Source organism: Neofelis nebulosa, chromosome 7 (genome assembly GCF_028018385.1).
Source record: "Neofelis nebulosa isolate mNeoNeb1 chromosome 7, mNeoNeb1.pri, whole genome shotgun sequence".
Lineage (NCBI taxonomy): Eukaryota > Metazoa > Chordata > Mammalia > Carnivora > Felidae > Neofelis > Neofelis nebulosa.
In genome coordinates this window covers 33,179,762-33,201,398 of record NC_080788.1, presented here as the reverse complement: position 1 = coordinate 33,201,398, position 21,637 = coordinate 33,179,762, and the positions used below count along the sequence as shown (strand labels likewise).

General features: G+C 38.7%; 1 protein-coding gene across 2 annotated transcripts in view; it reads left to right on the top strand.

Annotated features, from left to right (window-relative positions):
* Positions 1 to 428: 428 nt before the first annotated feature.
* The window catches only part of REC114 (REC114 meiotic recombination protein), a 108,243-nt gene continuing 87,034 nt past the window's right edge, over positions 429 to 21,637 (top strand). For both annotated transcript variants that reach the window (XM_058737108.1, XM_058737107.1), the window contains exon 1: positions 429 to 596. In XM_058737108.1, coding sequence (XP_058593091.1) covers positions 438 to 596 — 159 coding nt within the window. In that variant the 5' untranslated portion in view covers positions 429 to 437. The remainder of the gene's footprint in view (positions 597 to 21,637) is intronic.

Genomic DNA, 21,637 nt, shown 5'->3' with positions numbered 1-21,637 from the left:
TGTCATCTGAAAGGCTGCTGTGAGTAAGGGAAATATACTTGTCCACGCAGCCTCGGTCAGCGGGCCTAGTCTCAGTGCGTAGAAGTTACAGGGAGTCCGCCAGCTTTCGGAAATGTCCCAGTCTGAGGGGCTGGACCGTGACACGGGCGGCCTGAGGGAAGGTGAGGGCCTCAAGGATGTAGAGGAGAGGCCAACTACTATCTCCTAGCGTCCCAGCCCCTCCTCAAGGTGGAAGTTACTATCTCCGCTTTGCCAAGGAAGAGGAGAAGGTCACAAGAGTTCGGGTGCCCACAGCCTCAGAAGCATGCAGGAGTCTTCGGGCCCGTCCATTGGCTTCCACCAGTGGGGGAGGTGGGCTTTGGGCCGTCTCGCTTCCTGATTGGTTGGCTGCTCAGATTGGCAGGTGCCCGCCTGCAATGCACGTCGGGAAGCTGAACATGGCGGAGGCGGGAAAAGAGCCTGCAGGCCTCGCGTTCCCGGGAGGAGGTGCCACCCAATGGCCTCTGCAGCGGTATGGACGCTTCATGCCCTCAGGCACCGGAGAGCCTCCTGGTCCTGGTCAGGGTGCGGGGACAGCCTCTTCCCTCACATGGAAGGTGAGGCCTGAGGGAGGGAAAAGCCGCGAGGCGCTCACTCCCGTGGGGTAGGTGGGGGAGGGAGGGTAGACCGTGGCCAGATGCCACGCAGGGTTCAGTCCTCGAATGCCATGCAGGCAGGAGGAGGGGACACCGCGGGACTGACAGGAATGGCTACAGCTAACAGAAAAAAAAAAAAAATCTATGTAATATCTCATGTTTGGGCCCAATACATTCTCAAAATAATTATGCAAGGGAGTAGTCATATTTAATATAGATTATTTACTGAGCGTCAATTATGTGTTAGATTTTATTCAGGGTGATGGGAATATATCATCAGTGAACAAGATCGAAATGGTCCCTACCCTCATTTATGTTTCCAGTCTAGCGGAGGACACAGTATTTATCCAAATAACTTTGTAATTATTAGACCGGTTCCATATCCCTTATGTGGAAGCAATGGTTGAATAGTCCATAACCAAGTTGTCACGCTACAGGCAGTCAAGCACTCCCACAGAAGAAGGACTAAATTTCAATCCTTGCTTTGCCACTGAATTTCTGTGACCTTGGTTAAGTTATGGATCCCCTCTGTACCTTATTTAACTTACCTTAAAATAGAGATAGTAATAGTAACCACTTCATAAGGCCGTTGTGAGCAATGAATAAGTCAACATATATACATTACTTAAATCAGTGCCTTATACATTTATAGAAGGGTTTGCTATTATTATTTTCTGTTGTGGTGGTGGTATGTTTGGTATATTTTAATGCCAAGCGTTGCTAATCATTCAGTTCCTTTCGATCTGGTTTGACTTAGTTGTGGACCCTGAAGTTTTGGATTGTGCCTGTGCATGTGTATGGTAGTGTGATTTGGGTAGCAATGGGTAGGAAAAGAGTAAAAGAACAGACATTTCAGGTAGAGTTTGCAGCAAATGCAAAGGCCCTACACCTGGAAAACCTCAGCATGTATAATGTATGGAGAAAAGAATAAGGTATTTAGAGGACAAAGGGAATGATAGCATGAGGTGAGATTGTCTGGAGAGGTATACAGGTGCCTCGTGAACATTATCCTAAAACAAGCTGGAAGCCACTGAAGGGTTTTAAGTAGGAGAATCTTCATATTTGAAAGATCATTGGCTGAAGTCTGAAGACAGAATTGAAGGGGAATATGAGTAGATTCAGGAAGATCACTTAGAATGCCATTGCAGCAGGCAGGTGATGATGACTAGAGTGGGAGGGGGTGTTGGAGAGGATGACAGTGAGGTTGGGGAAATGGCATATTGAAACTATATTTTGGAGGCCAAAATGATAGGATTTGGGGCTTGATTGGGTAGGAGTGGTGAGAGTAAAGGACTTCTGGGCTTCTAGCAGGAGCAACTGGGTAAATGGTAAAGGAATCGAGAACATTGGAGGAGGAACAGTGAGAGAAAGATCCAAGGCTTCAGTTTTGGATGTATTGAGTTTAAATGTGTTTATGAAACACTCATGTGGAGATGTTGAGTAGGTAGTTGGGTATACTGGTGTAGAAGAAAGATCTGGGTTGGAGATGTAAGTATGTTATCAGGCTGAAGGTGGGTCAACAGCATGAAAATGGTATTTATAGTTACGAGATTACATGAAATTCCAGGACCAAGTCCCAAGATAGTCCAACATTTGTAGGTCAGGTAGAGTAGACAGAGTCCCTAAAGAAGACTGACAAGGGACAGGGAGTTGGGAGGCACCCAGGAGAAAGCAGGTCTATCAAAGCTACAGAAAGTTGTTTTAAGAGGGAGAGAACAGTGAACTTTGTTGAATGATGCTGCAAAGTAGAGAAAAATGATAACAAAGGGATGTCTGTTGGATTTAGCAACATGAAGGTCCTTATGGTCTTTACTAAGAGAAGTTTCAGTGGAGTGAAGTGGTGCAAACCAGATGCAGTGGGTTGAAGAGTGACAGGTAGGTGAGGGAGTGGAGCTAACATTCCTAGTTCATTCTTCTGAGAGACTTGGCTGTGGATGAGAGTAGAGATGGGGCATGATGAATTGTTCACCAAATTTTTGAATATTATAGCTAGGGACACTACTTAAAGCTTGAAATCAATATATCTAGGGCCATAAAAAGGGAGTTCAATACTTAGTTGTACTCTTGTAGAATGCTGTCTATATTCTGGAAAATTATATAGGCTGCAAATGCAAAAAGGCATGAGTAAAGTTAAATAGAAGGATGACTGATCTATAATTGTGTCTTATAAAAAACCTGGGCATGTTTGAGGACATATTTAATTTCTGAGATTGCCCATAACATTCCTTCACACCTTCTCTTAACACCCCTTCAAACTCTTTCTCCCAAGGCATCCGTGTTGGGTGCGTTGGCTCAGATGTACATGGGTAACTCTTGGATTCTTATTCTGCAGCCCAGAGGCCATGGACATTTGGCTATTGTAAGGAGTTCATTGTTATTGCAGTTATTTTTCCCTTCTTTTTGCAAAGCTCTTCATAATTGCTTATGAGGAATGGCACTTTTCAACAGTTCTCAAATGTTTGGCATAAAGCCACAGCTCCAGTGACAAGAGATGAAGTTGGCTTTTGCAGTGCTTTTGAAAACTGAACATTTGTACCTTCCTTTGAATCTGTGCTGAAGCATCCTACCTGCTGTGATCAGTTTCAGCCTAGGTCTGTCATTTTTCTTTTTGGAAAAGCGAAAGAGAAAACAAGATTTGTTCTATTTTATGTGCACTGTGACTATTGTGTAATAGTAATAATAAAAGATGAGCCATCTAAAGAACTGTACTAAGTCCCATGTGAATTTCTTATTTTAAAACTATGTGGTACCTGCAGTAAAAAATATGTTAGGTAAAGCATAAAAATATATTATTGTGGAGGATAGAATCATTCTGGTCATCTTTTCCCTAGGGAACTTTCTTTTTTTTTTCCCTAGGGAACTTTCTTTTTTTTTTTTCCCTCCCCCTAGGGAACTTTCAAGTTCAACCTTGTTTGAAATTATTTTGAATTTTTCATTTTTTTCTGAAATTATGGGGGGAACTGATCTGGTATTCTATATAGTTGTTTAATTACAGAGAAGATTTTGTCACAGTGGCCACATGCTAATGCTCACAAAAATGTTGACTCGAGAAAATATGGATAGTACAGCAAGTCTTCTAAGACTTGAAATCATGGTTGAGAGGGGAGGTCAAGTCTGAGACAAATACTATATAGAGAACATCTAATATATGTATATCAATTGGATTTATTTGTCTGAATTAAATATTCTTTAAAAAAAATTTTTTTTTTTTAATTTTGAGGGTGGGCAGGGGCAGAGAAGGGGGAGAGAGAAAATCCCAAGCAGGCTCTGCACTGTCAGCACAGAGCCCCATGCGGCTCGAACTCACAAACCAGACCGTGAGATCATGACCTGAGCTGAAACCAAGAGTCAGTCACTCAACCGACTGAGCCACCCAGGCGCCCCTGAATTGAATTATTCTTGATGAAGAGTTACTATCTGGAGATAAGTCAATCAGTGTTTGGAAGCAAATAAACTTTTGTAATACTGTTAAAAAAAAAAAAAGTATGGAAAAAGATAAAGAATTTAAAACTTTGCCATTCAGGTTTCATTGTGCATAAAATCGCTTGGGGAGGGGGTGCCTAGGTGGCTCAGTCGGTTAAGCATCCAACTTCAGGTCACTCAGGGTTCATGGATTCTAGCCCCATATCGGACTCTGTGCTGACAGCTAAGAGCCTGGAGCCTGGTTCGGATTCTGTATCTCCTTCTGTCTCTGCTCCTTCCCCACTCGTGCTCTCTCTCTGTCTCTCAAAAATAAATAAACGTTAAAAAAAAAAAAAACTCACTTGGGGATTCTTTTTTAATGCACATTTGACTCAGTAGGTCTGGTATGCAGAATAAAATTCTGTAGTTCTAACAAGTTTCCAGGTGATGCTGATGCTCTGGTTATAGAACCACACTTGGAGAGGCAAGAGTTTAGAAGACCTTGAATGAAATGGGCAACCATACAGTAAATTAATAAAATGAATTTATGGAGTTATGAAGTAAGGCAAGTAGATTCATAATGAAAGTGCAGATGTTTTGTTAATAGGGTTAATATTTAAGCCATCTGTCATTTAAGTGGAATGAGCAAATGAAATACAAACTTGAACTTTATTTTATTTTTTTATTTTTTATTTTTAACGTTTATTTATTTTTGAGACAGAGAGACAGAGCATGAACAGGGGAGGGGCAGAGAGAGAGGGAGACACAGAATCTGAAACAGGCTCCAGGCTCTGAGCTGTCAGCACAGAGCCCGACGCGGGGCTCGAACTCACAGACTGTGAGATCATGACCTGAGCCGAAGTCAGATACTCAACCGACCAAGCCACCCAGGCGCCCCATTGAACTTGATTTTAAATCCTTACATCTGTTAGCCCAAGCCTTTCTGAAAAGATTATCACAATAACAGATTGGTCCATTTTGTGTATTTTACGTCTGAATACAATTTGTTCTACTAATTTCAGAATAATTTTGAAAGGTGGTGTTAATTGTAGGTTCCTTTTAAATTAAAGTTTTATCACGTTTTTCAGATTTCAGGATTTCTTAGACATGCCCTAATTGGTTGAACCTGACAATTTCTTATTTTTTCCCTTTCAAAGGGAAAAAAAATCAACCTTTAATTTTTATAGGAGGAACTTAAAATAATTGCCCTACTTAGAAATTAAGAAACAGAATATGAAGTTTGTACTTGAGATGAACTACGAAATGCGGATTCAACATAAAATATACTTCGGGTCCTCTCTATAGTGGCCTTTTTTTTTTTTTTTTTTTCCATTGTATTCCTAGTGCCTAGATACTAACTAGCATATGATAGTTCCTCAGTAAATGTTTGAGTGTATGCTAATTTTTCTAAACTTTCCTTATGATGTGATAATTATGACATGATAGCTACTGTTTATTAAGTGTTTACTTTGGTATATTTCTTATAGAAGCCCTATGAAGCAAATACTATCATACCATTTTATAGATAAGTAAGCCAAAATTCAGAGAGGTTCAGTGGCTTGCCCAGGAACAGAGATAAGAGTTTATTCAGAGTCTGGTTTTTCTGCCTCCAGAGCTTGTGCTTTTAACCACTATGCTGTTTGTCTTTGAAGAGTTAATATTTCATATGGGGAATAACAGTTCAATTATGTACATGAGGGATTTTTGAGATTAACACACAGGGTGAAAATGATAAAAATGACAGTTTTTTTTTTTTTAAGGAAAATTTAAGATTCAGTAAAACCCCAAGAAAACTATTTTTAAAATAGCAAAGTAGTAGTTCTTCTTTACATGTCTGGTAATTTTTGATTGGATGCTTGATGTTGTGAATTTTACCCTGTTGGATGCAGGATATTTTTGTATTCCTATAAATATTCTTGATTTTTCTGGGATAAGTTATCTGGAAACAGTTTGATCCTTTCAGGTCTTGCTTTAAAGCTTTGTCAGGTGGGACCAGAGCAGCATTTGATCTAGGGCTAATTTTTTCCTCACACCTGAGGCAAAACTCTTCGGACTGTCCTACCCAATGAGAAATTATGAGGGTTTTCACCTGAGCTGATGAGAACAGGCACTATCCCCTGCCCTATGTGAGGTCTCTGGATTGTTCTCTTAAATCCTTTCAGGTGTTTTTTTGCCCAGCCTCACACACACACATACATGCTGAAGAGTTGAGTCTCTGCAGGCATTGGGAGTTCTTTCTCTGGTATTCTGTCCTGTGAACTGTAGCCACACTGTCCTTCCTGCACTCACAGCTCTATTCCCTCAACTCAGGAACACCTCACCTGGTTCTGCCTGGGCTCCTCATCTTTCTCCTTTGGCCTGGAAACTCTCTCCAGGCAGTTGTAAGGCTCCCCTTTGTTTCCTGTTATTTCTCAGGAATCATGTTTTTTATTACCTAATATCCAGTGTCTTGAAAACTGTTGTGTCCTCTAATTTGCCCTGTTTTTTTTAGTTGTTTCAGGCAGGAAGGTAAATTCGGTCCCTGTTATTTTGTTGGCCAGAAATGGTGGGTCATTTGATTTGGTTCTACCTTGTCATTTTCCACTTCAGTTCATCAATTCAACAAAATATTGTTAAATTATCTACTGGGTACTTAGCATTTAGTGAGGCACTGGAGAGGCTATGGAGCTGTCCTTATGTTTCATCATGATCTTTTTGTGTTTTTTTTTTTTTTTAGCATTTATTTATTTTTGAGAGAGAGAGTACATGCCAGTGGGGGAGGGACAGAGAGAGAGGGTGACGGAAGATCTAAAGCAGGCCCCAACACGGACAGCAGAGAGCCCGAGTGGGGCCCGAACCCATGAGCTGTGAGATATGACCTGATCCGAAGTCAAAGTCGGATGCTTAACAGACTAAGCCACCCAGGCGCCCCTCTTCACGCTCTTAAAATAACAGAGCATCAAGCACAGGATAACAAGGATGGGTAGCGCCTGATCATAGAGCAGTGTTTCTCAAGGTGTAACGGGCACATTGCTTTCAACAGTGTCTTGGGGTATGTGCTGAAAATGCAGTTTTGTGGTTCCTGTGCTAGACCTAATGAACCAGTGTCTGGGGGTGATGCTCCAGGTTATGTTTATGTACTGCAGTCCATTCTCATGCTCCAATTCTGAAGGAAGGGTGGGGAAGAAGGAATAACTGACAAAGTAATTGATACTATATAGCTGTTTACAATTTGTAGAGTATTTTTGTAAACCTCTTCCAATTCTCACAACTTTTTAGATCTGTCTTACTACCATTTTATAGAAGAAGTTGAGGCCTGCCCAGGTTAAATGGCTTGCCAGAGGTTTTACGTAGGAAGTAGAAGAATTCGTTCTAAAACTCAAGTCTTAATACAAGCCAGTCCTCATTCTGTTGTACACTGCTGCTTCCTACATTGGTATTTTCTCTTAATGTAGATGTAGGAATATCATTGAGAGTTATTATTCTTTCATGCAGCTTGCCTTTTTTAAAGAGTTAACAGTTATGTTTTGTATTAATTAGAATTGATATTGACTCTGAGTAACAAAATATAAAATAACAGTGGATTAAATGAGATGAAAGTTTATTATTCTCCACACAAAAGTTCAGGGCTGGTATGACACTCCACAGTGTTAGGAACTGAGGAGCCTGTTTTGTTCCTCTGCCCCGTGTGGCCATGGTCAAATAGTCCAAGATAGAATTGATACTCCAGACAGTTTGGTGGAGAAAGGGATCAAGAAGTTAAAGGATATACACATGCTGTCTCTTAAGGAAGATTTCCCATAAGCTGCCACATGATACTACCTCCTACGGCACAGTGGCCAGGACTTGGACCTGAGGCCATCGTAACTGCATGGGCAGCTGGCATATGTAGTCTGTATTCCACAAGATCATGTGTCCAGCTAAAACCCAGCAGTTCTATTACCATGTAGAAAGGAAAATGGATATTAGAGAATAGCTAGAAGTCTGCCACACACTCTTCTCTTCTGAATCTGGAGACTGCTAAAAAATGAAGGCTTTATTCCTAGGTTCCCTGGTTGGAACTCAAAGGCATTTTCTAATAACAATAGCAATAACCAAAAAAAAAAAAACAACAACCCTGTTATTTAGTGCATAATTGCTGTGTGGCAATAGGTATGTATCATTACTTGTTTGTTTGTTTGTTTTTGCTCTGGGTGTTATGCTGTTGTAATTGTTTTTATTGTTACTATTAACACTTAGCATTTCTATGAAACAGCAAAAACACTGAATTTTATAGTTTGGTAATGGGTATGTAGCAGGATCACTTTCATTAGCATATATACTCTACTAGTTTGTTGAAATAATTTATGAGGCACTTTAGCTACCAAGAGGGAAGCAGCTGATAGCCTACTTAGCAGTTTTGCATGTTTTTCATATTTTGTAATGCATAAATTCCTTAGGGCCAATATATACAACTGTGACACTTTCTGAGGGGCCTCAAAAGCAGGAAAAAAAAAAAACCCTTAATCAAGTACATAATTTGTCACATCTGAAGAGTAATGCTGTTTTAACCTTTCATCTAAGTATATTTGAAATATTTTTCTATATTTTCATATATTTCTTTTAACTGTTTTCTTTTTAACTTTAGTGTTATAGTGCAGTCTTGCACAAATACATGCATATAAAGTATTAGAATATAAAAATATGCATGTATCTGATTTAACCAACGTATAAACTGTGCCTGAAAAACCAGCTTGTAATAGATAGGCTCTATATCTTAGTGCATCCTATTGTATTGATGTCAAAACACCACAACAGACAGAGGTCGGGTTGATGTAAACCTCTTCCCCCCCCCCCAGTTTTATTGAGATATAATTGACATATAACGGTAAGTTTTTGATACACAACATAATGATTTGAAATATGTAAATATTGTGAAATGATTACCACAGTAAGTTTAGTTAACATCTGTAACCTTACATAGTTATACATTTTTTTCGTTGTGATGAGAAGTTTTAAGATTCTACCCCCAGCAGTTTTCAAATATATAATCCAGTATTGTTAGCTGTAGTCATCATGTTGTATATTGTATCCCCAGAACTTATAAGTGGAAGCCTGTACCTTTTGACCACTTTCACCTATTTTGCCTGCCTCTATTCTCCACCAATCTGTTTTCTGTTTCTATGAGTTTGGCTTTTTTTTTTTTTTTTTTTTAGATTTCACATGTAGGTAAGGTCATGCAGTATTTATCCTTCTGTGTCTGGCTTATTTTACTTAGCATAATGCCCTCAAGTTTCATCCATATTGTTCCAAATGGCAGGATTTCCTTCTTTTTCATGGCTGAATAATACTTCATTGTGTATGTATAAGTCTCAAATTATCTTTATCCTTTCATCTGTCTCTTGACCCTTAGATTGTTTTCATGTCTTGACTATTGTAAATAATGGTGCAGTAAACATGGAGGTGCAGGTATCTCCTTAAGGTAGTGATTTCATTTTCTTCAGATATATACCCAGAAGTGGATTTGCTAGATGATGTGGTAGTTCTTTTAATGTTTTTTTTTTTTTTTTGAGGAACATCTCTACTGTTCTCCTTCATAGTTATACGAATTTACATTCCCACCAACAGTGTACAAGGGTTTCCTTTTTTCCATATCCTTGCCAGCACTTGTTATCTCATGTCTTTTTTAGAATAGCCATTCTAACACATCTGAGGTGATAACATACTGTGGTTTTGATTTATATTTCCCTGATGGTTAGTGATATTGAGCCCTATATCATGTACCTTTTGAACATCTTTGGGAAAATGTCTTTTCAGGTCCTTTGCACATTTAAAAATTGGATTATGTGCTTTTTTGCTATTGAGTTATATGAGCTGCTTGTATATTTTGGATGTTAACCCTTTGTTAGATATGTGGTTTGCAAATATTTTGCCTTATCCATTGGTTGTCTTTTCATTTTGTTAATCGTTTCTTTTTTTTATGCAGAAACTTGTTAGTTTGATGTAGTCTACTTGTTTATTTTTGCTTTTGTTTCTTGTGCTTTAGTTGTCATATCCAAAAAAATCATTACCTAGACCAGTGTCAAAGGGCTGTTTCCCTCTGTTTTCTTCTAGAAGTTTTATGGTTTCAGGTCCTACAGTTAAGTTTTCAATCCCTTTTGAGTTAATTTTTGTGAGTGATGCAAGATGGGGTACTAGTTTCATTTTTTGCATGTGAATATCCAGTTTTCCCAGCACCGTTTATTGAAGAAACTGCCTTTTCTCCCTTGAGTATTCTTGGATCCCTTGTCAAATATTACTTGACTGTATATGCATGGGTTTATTTCTAGGTTCTCCATTCTGTTCCATTGGTCTATGTGTCTGTTTTTGTGCCAATACCGTGCATACTTTTTTTGATGACCTAAATCTTAAGCCACATTTAGGTTAGAAACTAAAAAGAAGAGAAGATGTGAACATGATAAATGTTCTCTCTGACAAATTAAAATTAATGTCTTTTTCTCTGATGACTTGGTCATTAGAGATAACATTTTTCTTTGAGCTTTCCATATTGTGCTAATGTGAACATTTCAGTAAAATGCTAAATCATCACTCATTAAAAATATTTCCCAAGAACCAGAAATAAGTAATTTCTTTTCTCAGATGCCTGGATTATACTAGGCATTATGATATTTGGAATTTGTAGAGTTAGGACACTGCATGTAGTATTCCTGTGTTTTGTAGTAAGCTAAATGCTTTCCTTAATCATAATTCTACCTATTCAACAAAGAAAATGGAAGGCTCTTATAAAACTTTTTGTTATAAAGAAATTCAAACATAATCAAAGAGATAAGAGTATAGTAAACTCACATGTATGTATCACCAGCTTCAGTGGTTATCAACTCATGACCAATCTGGTTTCATCTATATCCTGTGTCCATTGTGTTATTTTGAAGGAAATCTCATACAGCATACCATTTCATTGATTATTTCAATTACCTCTAAAAGATAAGGGACCAGGGGTGCCTGGGTGGCTTGGTCGGTTAAGCATTCGATTTCGGCTCAGGTCATGATCTCACGGTCCGTGAGTTCGAGCCCCGTGTTGGGCTCTGTGCTGACAGCTCAGAGCCTGAAGCCTGTTTCAGATTCTGTGTCTCCCTCTCTGTCTGCCCCTCCTCTGTTCATTCTCTGTCTCTCTCTGTCTCAAAAATAAATAAACGTTAAAAAAAATTTTTTTTTAAAAATAAAAGATAAGGGACCAGTTTTTGTTTTATTTTTTTTTAGAGAGAGAGAGAGAAAGTGTGCGCACATGTGCACATGCAAATGAGCAGGGGAGGGGCAGAGAGAAGGAGAAGGAGAGAGCATCTCAAGCAGGCTCTGTGCTATTGGTGCAGAGCCAGACACAGGCTGGATCTCACAAATCATGAGATTGTGACCTGAGCTGAAATCAAGAGCCCCGACAGTCCGACACTTAATTGACTGAGCCACCCAGGTGCCCCTGGATGCTGACTTTTCTTTCTTTTTCTTTCTTTCTTTTTCTTTCTTCCTTCCTTCCTTCCTTCCTTTCTTCCTTCCTTTCTTTCTTTAAAAATGTTTTACTTATTTTGAGAGAGACAGAGAGTGTATGCACACACATGTGAGTGGGGGAGGGGCAGAGAGGGGAGAGAGAATATCCCAAGCAGGTTCTGTACTGTCAGCATGGAGCCTGATGTGGAGTTCAGACTCACGAACAATGAGATCATGACCCTAGCCAAAACCAAGAAGAGTTAGATGCTTAACCAACTGAGCCACCCAGGCACCCCTGGATGCTGATTTTTAATAACTGCTCAAGGTGGGGTGCCTGGGTGGCTCAGTTAAGTGATTTTGGCTGAGGTCATGATCCCGTGGTTTGTGGGTTTGAGCCCTGCGCCGGGCAGAGCCTGGAGCCTGGTTTGGATTCTGTTGCTCCTTCTCTCTCTGCCCCTCCCCTGCTCATGCTTTGTCTTTCTCTCTCTGTTTCTCAATAATAAATAAATGTTAAAAAAATTAATAACTGCTCAAGGAAAGGTAATTGGTATTTGGTTTGGATTTGGGAAGGAAAGACTGTAAGGATGCAAACTACCGTTTTTCCTAACTCCTTAGAAACTTCTAATTAGACAATTTCAGAATGTATGAGCATACTTTTAAGATCTTTTAGATGAAGGATTGCAACAAATATTTGAAAAATAGTATTATATACCCAGATATTTGTGTAACCCTCTCATGCCTTCAAGTCTTTGCTCAAGCCTCACCTTCTCATGATGCCTACTGTGACCACATATTTATATTGTAACTTTCATGCCCTGTCTTTACACTCCTATTCTCTTGACCCTGCTTTACTATTTCCCTACCTCCTAGCACTTTCTGATATACTAGATTATTTATTTATTATGTTAAGTGATGTGCCTAGAGCATTTGACACCCAGAGTGGATAATTTTTTTTTTTAACATTTTTTATTTATTTTTGAGAGAGAGAGAGAGAGAGACAGACAGACAGACAGACAGACACTGAGCACGAGCAGGGGAGGGGCAGATAGAGAGGGAGACACAGAATCTGAAGCAGACTCCAGGCTCTGAGCTGTCATCACAGAGCCTGAGGTGGGGCTTAAACTCATGAACCACGAGATCATGACCTGAGCTGAAGTTAGACGCTTAACTGACTGAACCACCCAGGCGCCCCTGGAGTGGATGACTTTTTTTTTTAATGTTTATTTATTTTTGAGAGAGGACAGAGCACAAGTGGGGGAGGGGGTAGAGAGAGAAGAAGACATAGAATCTGAAGCAGGTTCCCGGCTCCGAGCTGTCAGCCCAGAGCCCGATGCGGGGCTCAAACCCATGAACCACGGGATCATGACCTGAGCTGAAGTCGGATGCTTAACAGACTGAGCCACCCAGGTGCCCCTGGAGTGGATAATTTTTTAACACTCCACTCCCCTAAATGATGACATTATTTTCATAAAATTTTCACAAATGAAATTGTTCATTTATTTTGTAGATAGTAAATTTTTCTACTGAGCTTCATTATTATCCTCATGGCAGTAAAATCAATGAGAAAAGGGAAATACACATTATAGTATAAGACAGGAAAAAAGCATAACTCCTTAGCCAATTGTTTTTACATCTTGTTAACTGAACTTTGATTCTTTGGTTAGAGGCCGATACTTTATGTAATTAATCACCCACAAACTAACAAATGATTAAAAAACCTGAATCTCCAATGGTACAATCTAAGCAACTAATGATAAAATTGCTGTTTTGTTCTCCTTTTTGTTCTTTAGTTTGGAAACATTTAATAATTTAAAATGTTAAAGTTATTCAAGTTTAGTAAAATACTTTTAGTGTGAGCTAAAATTTGCACTTCAACAAAATGTTCCATCTTATTAGTTGCACTTATAGTTTTTTAAAACACACTTTTAAACACAAATCTAAATACCAAGAGGTCCCAGATTTTGAGTAACTTAAATCCGTTTTTTTGTCTTTACAATCAGTATGCTATCATTGTTTATTTTGAATCTAGTGTAAATGCAGAAGGACATAGTACCACAGGTTTGAAGTAAACTGCATCCTAAGAAAGAGTTGGAGACAAGAACTTTGCATTAAACAAGCTTGAAGTATTTCAAATCTTTGTGAGCTATTCTTGAAACAAATGTATGTGGTTAAGTCTGCATTTATGTGGGCCAACATTATAACTGGGAGTTTTCCAAATGAATGCGTAAAAGACCAAGTTTATTAAAGAATAAGTAATAACAATATGATAATTTGAAGCTTACATATGTGTTATTTAAACTTAGCAGTAATTGTAGCAGTTGTTTGGAACTAAGACCAACAAAAGACTTTTTTCAGGGAGGAGTATTTTCTCAGTGACATTGATTAGAATTGTGGGCATGTGGTGGTAGTAAAAAGAGAGTGCTTGTTAGTCAGTTTGACTATTGTTTATAAATTCTTGACAAAGCATTCCCTTGTTGCCTGAACCAGGATTGACTGCTCTCAACATCCCACCCTTAGAGTGCCACTAATTATACTTGTTTATTGTAGTCTCTACCCTTGCCCAGCATCCCATCCCACATTAGCTCCATGAAGCCAACAAATATTTTGTTCAGTGATGTATCACATCTTTCAAAAAAAACGCTTGACATCTAGTAGGTGCTCAATAAATATTTGTTGAATGAACAAATGAATGAATGAAGCTCAAGGTCAGGGACATTCCTTGCCATGTTTTCTTTTTTCTTTCCTAAATATTTATAAAAGAAATTGGTGTATAGTGGGTAGTACTTTGTTAATGTTAACCTAGTGAAATGCTTGATATATGGTGTTTTTAATCTCTACAGAAGAGTTTAGAATTTTTATTACTGCTGTAACAAATTGCCACAAACTTAGTGGCTTATGACAACTCAAACTTACTCTTTTATAGTTCTCGTGGTCAAAATAGGTCTTATGGGGCTAAAATCAAGGTGTCAGCAGGGCTGCATTCTTTCTGGAGGCTCTAGGGGAGAATCTTTTTCTTTCCTGTTCCAGCCTCTAGTGGCTACCTGAATTCCTTGCCTTGTACTACCTTCCATCTTCAAAAGCCATCAATCACATTTCCTTCTCTGACTCTTCTGCCTCCTCTTTCCTTTATAAGAACTCTTGTGATTATATTGGGCCCCCCTGGACAATCCAGGCTCTCTCTCCTCTCAAGATCCTTAACTTGAATTGCCTCTGCAGAGTCTCCTTTGCCACATAAGAAAGCATAATCATAGGTTCTAGAGATTAAGACATGGAAATCTTTGAGGGGCCATTATTCTGCCTGCCTCAGCATTGTACCAATAGTAGATGTTCCTATCCGTGAACAAAATGTCTCACTCCATAGATTTACATGTTCTTAAATTTCTGTCAATTTTCAGTGTGCAGGTCTTTCACTTTTCCTCATATTTATCCCTAAGTATTGCATATTTTTGATGCTGTGATAAATGTTGATATTTTTAAAATTTCAAATTCTTTTTTTATTAAAGTTTATTTATTTTGAGAGAGAGAGAGAGAGTGTGTGCATGTGCAGGAGGGGCAGAGAGAATATCCCAAGTAGGCTCCACGCTGTCAGCATGGAGTCTAGCATGGGGCTCAAATCCATGAACTGTGAGATCATGACCTGAAACCAAAATCAAGAGCTGGACACTTAACTGACTGAGCCACACAAGTGCCCCTAAAATTTCAAATTCTAATTGTTCTTTACTAGTTTGTATACATTTAGTTTTCCTTTATTGCTCTTGTATCCTGTAACCTTTCTAGAATTCGTTTATTCTAGGAAAATCAATTGGACTTTCTACATAAGTGATCCTATTGTTTGTGAATTAAGACAGTTTTACGTCTTTCTTTACAATCTGGGTGTTTTATTTCTTTTTCTTGCCTGATTGCAATTGTTAGAACCTCCAGGACAGTGTTGAATAGGAGTAGTGAGAGCTAATGTTGTTTGTCTTGTTCTTTATCTTAGAGAGAAAGCTTTTAGTCTTTCACTCTTAAGTATGATGTTAACTGTAGGTTTTTCACAGATGCCCTTTGTCAGCTCTAGGAAATTCCTTCTATACCTGGTTTGCTGAGTTTTTAAATCAGGAATGGATGTTAGATTTTGTCAGATGCCTTTTCTGTATTCTGTCATTATTGAGGTGATCATATGGTTTTTCTTTTTGAGTTTGTTAACATGGTGAATTACATTCATTTCAAAATACTTCCTAATTTCCCTTTTAATTTCTTATTTGCTCATGGGTTATTTAGAAATATACTACGTAGTTTCAAAATATTTGGGGATTTTTTTCAGAGATTTTTCTGTTATTGATTTCTAGTTTAATTGTGCTCAGAGAACATACTTATAAATTCACCAAGACTTGTTTTATGGCCCAGAATTTTGTCTGTCTTAGTAAATGCTTTCTGTACACTTGAGAAGAATGTGTATTTTTGCTGGTATTGGGTGAAGTATTCTATAAATATCAATTAGGTTATGTTGGATGATAGTGTTGTTCAAGTCTACTATATACATTTGCTGATTTTCTATGTACTTGTTCTATCAATTTTTGAGAGAGGGGTATTGACATATCTGAATGTAATTGTGGATTTGTCTGTATCCCCCTACAGTTCTATCAATTATTGCTTCATGTATTTTTAAGCTCTGTTATTGGAGACACAAATGTTTAGGATAATTATGTCTCTTGATTAACCTACTCCTTTATCAATAAAAATGAAATGACCTTCTCTATACTTTTTGATACTCTTGCCTAATGTTAATATAGATACTTCAATTTTCTTTTGACTAATATTCGCATATTATATTTTCCCCACTCTTTTGTTTTTAACCTGTTCATGTTTTTATATTTAAAATGTGGGGTGCCTGGGTGGCTCAGTCGGTTAAGCGTCCAACTTCGGCTCAAGTCATGATCTCCTATTTCGTGGGTTCGAGCCCTTCATTGGGATCTGTGCTGACAGCCCAGAGCCTGGAGCCTGCTTCGGATTCTATGTTTCCCTCTCTCTCTACCCCTCCCCTGCTCATGCTCTGTCTGTCTTTCTGTCTCTCTCTCTCAAAAATATAAACACTTTTTTTTGAAATTTTAGTTTCTTCTTTTATTTATTAATTTTTCTCATTCTGGTTTTTTTCATTTAATTTTTTATTTAATTTTTTATTTTAACTTACATCCAAGTTAGCATATAGTGCAACAATGATTTCAGGAGTAGATTCCTTAATGCCCCTTGCCCATGTAGACCATCCCCCTGCCCACAACCCCTCCAGCAACCCTCTGTTTGCTCTCCATATTTAAGAGTCTTTTATGTTTTTGTCCCCCTCCCTGTTTTTATATTATTTTTGCTTCCCTTCCCTTATGTTCATCTGTTTTGTATCTTAAAGTCCTCATATGAGTGAAGTCATGTGATATTTGTCTTTCTCTGACTAATTTCGCTTAGCATAATACCCTCTAGTTCCATCCACGTAGTTGCAAATGGCAAGATTTCATTCTTTTTGATTGCTGAGTGGTACTCCATTGTATATACATATATGTATATATACCATGTCTTCTTTATCCATTCATCCATTGATGGACATTTGGGCTCTTTCCATAGTTTGGCTATTGTTGATAGTGCTGCTATAAACATTGGGGTGCATGGGCCCCTTCGAAACAGCATACCTGTATCCCTTGGATAAATACCTATTAGTGCAATTGCTGGGTTGTAGGGTGGTTCTATTTTTAATTTTTTGAGGAATCTCCATACTATTTTCCAGAGTGGCTGCCCCAGCTTGCATTCCTACCAGCAGTGCAAAAGAGATCCTCTTTCTCCTCATCCTCGCCAACATCTGTTGTTGCCTGAGTTATTAATGTTAACCATTCTGACAGGTATAAGGTAGTATCTCATTGTGGTTTTGATTTGTTTTTCCCTGATGATGAGTAATGTTGAGCATTTTTTCATGTTTTGGTTGGCCATCTGGATGTCTTCTTTGGAGAAGTGTCTATTCATGTCTTTTGCCCATTTCTTCACCGGATTATTTGTTTTTTGGGTATCGAGTTTGATAACTTCTTTATAGATTTTTGGATACTAACCCTTTATCTGATATGTCATTTGCAAATATCTTCTCCCATTCCATTGGTTGCCTTTTAGTTTTGCTGATTGTTTCCTTCGCTGTGCAGAAGCTTTTTATTTTGATGAGGTCCCAGTAGTTCATTTTTGCTTTTGTTTCTCTTGCCTCCAGGGACATGTTGAGTAACAAGTTGCTGTAGCCAAGGTCAAAGAGATTTTTGCCTGCTTTCTCCTCGAGGATTTTGATGGCTTCCTGTCTTACATTTAGGTCTTTCATCCATTTTGAATTTTTTTGTGTGTATGGTGTAAGAAAGTGGTCCAGGTTCATTTTTCTGCATGTCGCTGTCCAGTTTTCCCAGCACCACTTGCTTAAGAGACTGTCTTTATTCCATTGGATATTTTTTCCTGCTTTGTCAAAGGTTAGTTGGCCATACGTTTGTGGGTCCATTTCTGAGTTCTCTATTCTGTCACATTGATCTGAGTGTCTGTTCTTGTGCCCATACCATACTGTCTTGATGATTACAGCTTTGTAATACAGCTTGAAGTCTGGGATTGTGATGCTTCCTGCTTTGGTTTTCTTTTTCAAGATTGCTTTGGCTATTCGGGGTCTTTTGTGGTTCCATACAAATTTTAGGATTGTTTGTTCTAGCTCTGTGAAGAATGCTAGTGTTATTTTGATACGTATCGCATTGAATATGTAGATTGCTTTGGGTAGTATTGATGTTTTAACAATATTTGTTCTTCCTACCCAGGAATGTGGAATATTTTTCCTTTTTTTGTGTCTTCTTCAATTTCTTTCATAAGCTTTCTATAGTTTTCAGTGTATAGATTTTTCACCTCTTTGGTTAGATTTATTCCTAGGTATTTTAAGATTTTTGGTGCAATTGTAAATGGGATCAACTCCTTGATTTCTCTTTCTGTTGCTTCATTGTTGGTGTATAGAAATGCAACCGATTTCTGTGCATTGATTTTATGTCTTGCCACTTTGCTGAATTAATGGATCAGTTCTAGTAGTTTTTTGGTGGGATCTTTTGGATTTTCCATATAGAGTATCCTGTCATCTGCAAAGAGTGAAAGTTTGACCTCCTCCTGGCCGATTTGGATGTCTTTTATTTCTTTGTGTTGTCTGATTGCTGAGGCTAAGACTTCTAATACTGTGTTGAATAACAGTGACAAAAGTGGTCATCCTTGTCTTGTCCCTGACCTTCGGGGGAAAGCTCTCAGTTTTTCCCCATTGAGGATGATATTAGCAATGGGTCTTTCATATATGGCTTTTATGATCTTGAGGTATGATCCTTCTATCCCTACTTTCTTAAGAGTTTTTATCAAGAAAGGATGCTGTATTTTGTCAAATGCTTTCTCTGCATCTGTTGAGAGGATCATGTGGTTCTTGTCCTTTATTTTATTGATGTGATGAATCACATTGATTGTTTTGTGGATATTGAACTGGGCCTGCATCCCAGGTACAAATCCCAGTTGGTCGTGGTGAATAATTTTTTTAATGTATTGTTGAATCCAAAACTAAATACATGTTTTAAAAAATAAAATGCATTTCAGGGTGTCTGGGTGGCTCAGTTGGTTGAGCCTCTGACTCCAGCTTCGGTCATGATCTCACAATTTGTGAGTTTGAGCATCCATTAGGCTCTGTGCTGACAGCTCAGAGCCTGGGGCCTGCTTCAGGTTCTGTGTCTCCCTCTCTCTCTGCCCCTCCCCTGCTCACACTCTGTCTCTCTCAAAAATGAATAAACATTAAAATATAAATAAAATAAATTAAAGTGCATTTCTTATAGGCAAGGTATAGTCATACCTTTTTGTCCTGTTAGATTGTCTTTTATTCGGGTATTTAAGCCATTTACACTTAATGTGATCGATCATTGATAGGGTGGGTATAAGTATATAATCTTGGTATTTGTTTTGTGTTTGTCCCATCTGTTCTTTGTTCCCTTTTTATTCTTATTCTGACTTTCAGATTGAGTATTGTTTATAATCCCATTTATCAATTACATTTTAAAGAAAATAGGTAGATAACAAGTAAATATAAAGTAACAAAAGTGGAAAGAACTATGGAGGAAAGCAAAGCTGGAAAAAAGTAATAGGAGCCATCTGGTTTGGGCAATGAGAGGAATTGGTGGCAGTTTTCAGTAGGATGGTCAGGAAAGGTATTACCTGAAAAGGTAACATTTAAGCAAAGACTTGAAGAAGATGAAGGAGTGAGTTATGTGAATATAAGAGAATTTTAGATAGAACAGGACTGAAAAAGCCCTGAAATTTATAATCATGAATTTTCCTAGTAGGTTCAAAGAGCAGCAAGGAGGCCAGTGTGGATGGAGCAGAGTGCCCAAGGGTGATGAGAGCAAAGGGGCAGTAGGGGCTGGGTTGTAGAATACTTTGCATGAGTTTCCGAATGAGATGCAGGGCTACTGCAGGGCTATGAGCTGGAAATAACATGATCTAACTTAGGTTTTAAAAGGATCACTCTGGAGGGGGCTCCTGGGTGGTTCAGTTAGTTAAGTGTCTGACTCTTGATTTCAGCTCAGATCATGATCTCACAGTTCACAGGATCAAGCTGCTTGTCGGGCTCTGTGCTGATAGCATGGAGCCTGCTTGGGATTCTCTGTCTCCCTCTCTCTCTGCCCTTCCCTGGTCACACTTTCCCTCCCACTCTCTCAAAATAAATAAACTCTAAAAAAAAAAAAATCACTCTTCTTACTTTATTGAGAATAAATTGTGTGGGAAGGGGGAGCAAGAACACAAAGGGAAAGCCATTTAGGAGGTTATTATGTTAATACAACTGGAGATGGTAACTCAGACCAGACCCATGAGAAGTGATTGGATGCTGAATATTTTGAAGATAGACATGAAGGATATGCTGATGGATTGATTTGGATATGAGGAAAGGAGAGGATTTAAGAATGATTCCACCATTTACCTAAGAATTATATTCTTTGATGTGAAACTGTGGGAGTCAGATACCTACAACAGCCTGGTATGTGGTATGCGTTTTGTGTTGGGAAGGCAGTCTTTTGTGCATGTAGTCTTTCAGCCCCTTTCGGCCAAGACCATAAGAATGGGTCTGAAGCCTGGAACACTTCCTTTACCAAGGGAGAGTCCTCATAGCCCATGCTCCTTTGTTCTGCTTAAGTATTATATGGCACCCAGCCAACCCTACTGCTGTATCCGTCCCTTTGGGGGAGGGAATGGCGTCCTTCTGCTGCAGCACCAGAGGGCTGAGAACAGGCCAACTGCTCTGTATGGCTGCTGAGAGGGACCTGCTCTCTCTCCCCCGCTAGGGGGAACTGACCCCCACTACTGATGCTCATCTTGCTCTATTTATTCTGTATGTGAGTAAAGTGCTGTTCCATCCAGTACTTGACTGTGTTGTGTTTTCCATAGTGACTCCAGTACCAAAATGCAGTGGGCAGAAATGGTTGGATTCTACTCCTGTGATAGGCAACAGATGTCACTTGCTCAACACTTTGTAAATATTGAATGAATAAATGAATGAATGGAGGGTTTGGACTTGGAATTAGGAGCTGTTAATTTTGAAATGACTGTTGGACCTTTAAGTGGAAATAATGAGTGGGCAATTAGATGTAACAATTTGGAGCCCAGGGGAGTAGTCTACTGGGATTCTCTTGGAAGTCATTAGTCACTACTTGAAAAACTTATAAAATAATTGGGAAAGAATTGGGGTCTCCATAGTGAGAGTTCCTACCCAACAAAAGACATATATAAAAATGTTCATAACAGCATTGTTAGTGGTAGACCTAAACTGGAAAACAATATTGATCAACAAGAGAATGAAAAAATAAATTGTGGTGTAGTCATAGAATGGTATTGTACAGTAATGAAAATGAATGAACTGGGTATATGCAACAACACTGATGAAGCCAGACATAATTCTTTCTATATGATTCTATTCTTATAAATAAAGCTAAACTATGGTGTTAGAAATCAAGCTGTGTTAGGGGGAGGAAGGAGCAGGTAGTGATTGGGAGACAGCACTAGGGTACCTTCTGGAAGGCTGGCAATGTTCTGTTTCTTCACCTGGGTGGTAATTATTATATGCTGATGTTATCATTATTCACTGAGTTGTACACTTAAGTGTTGGACAC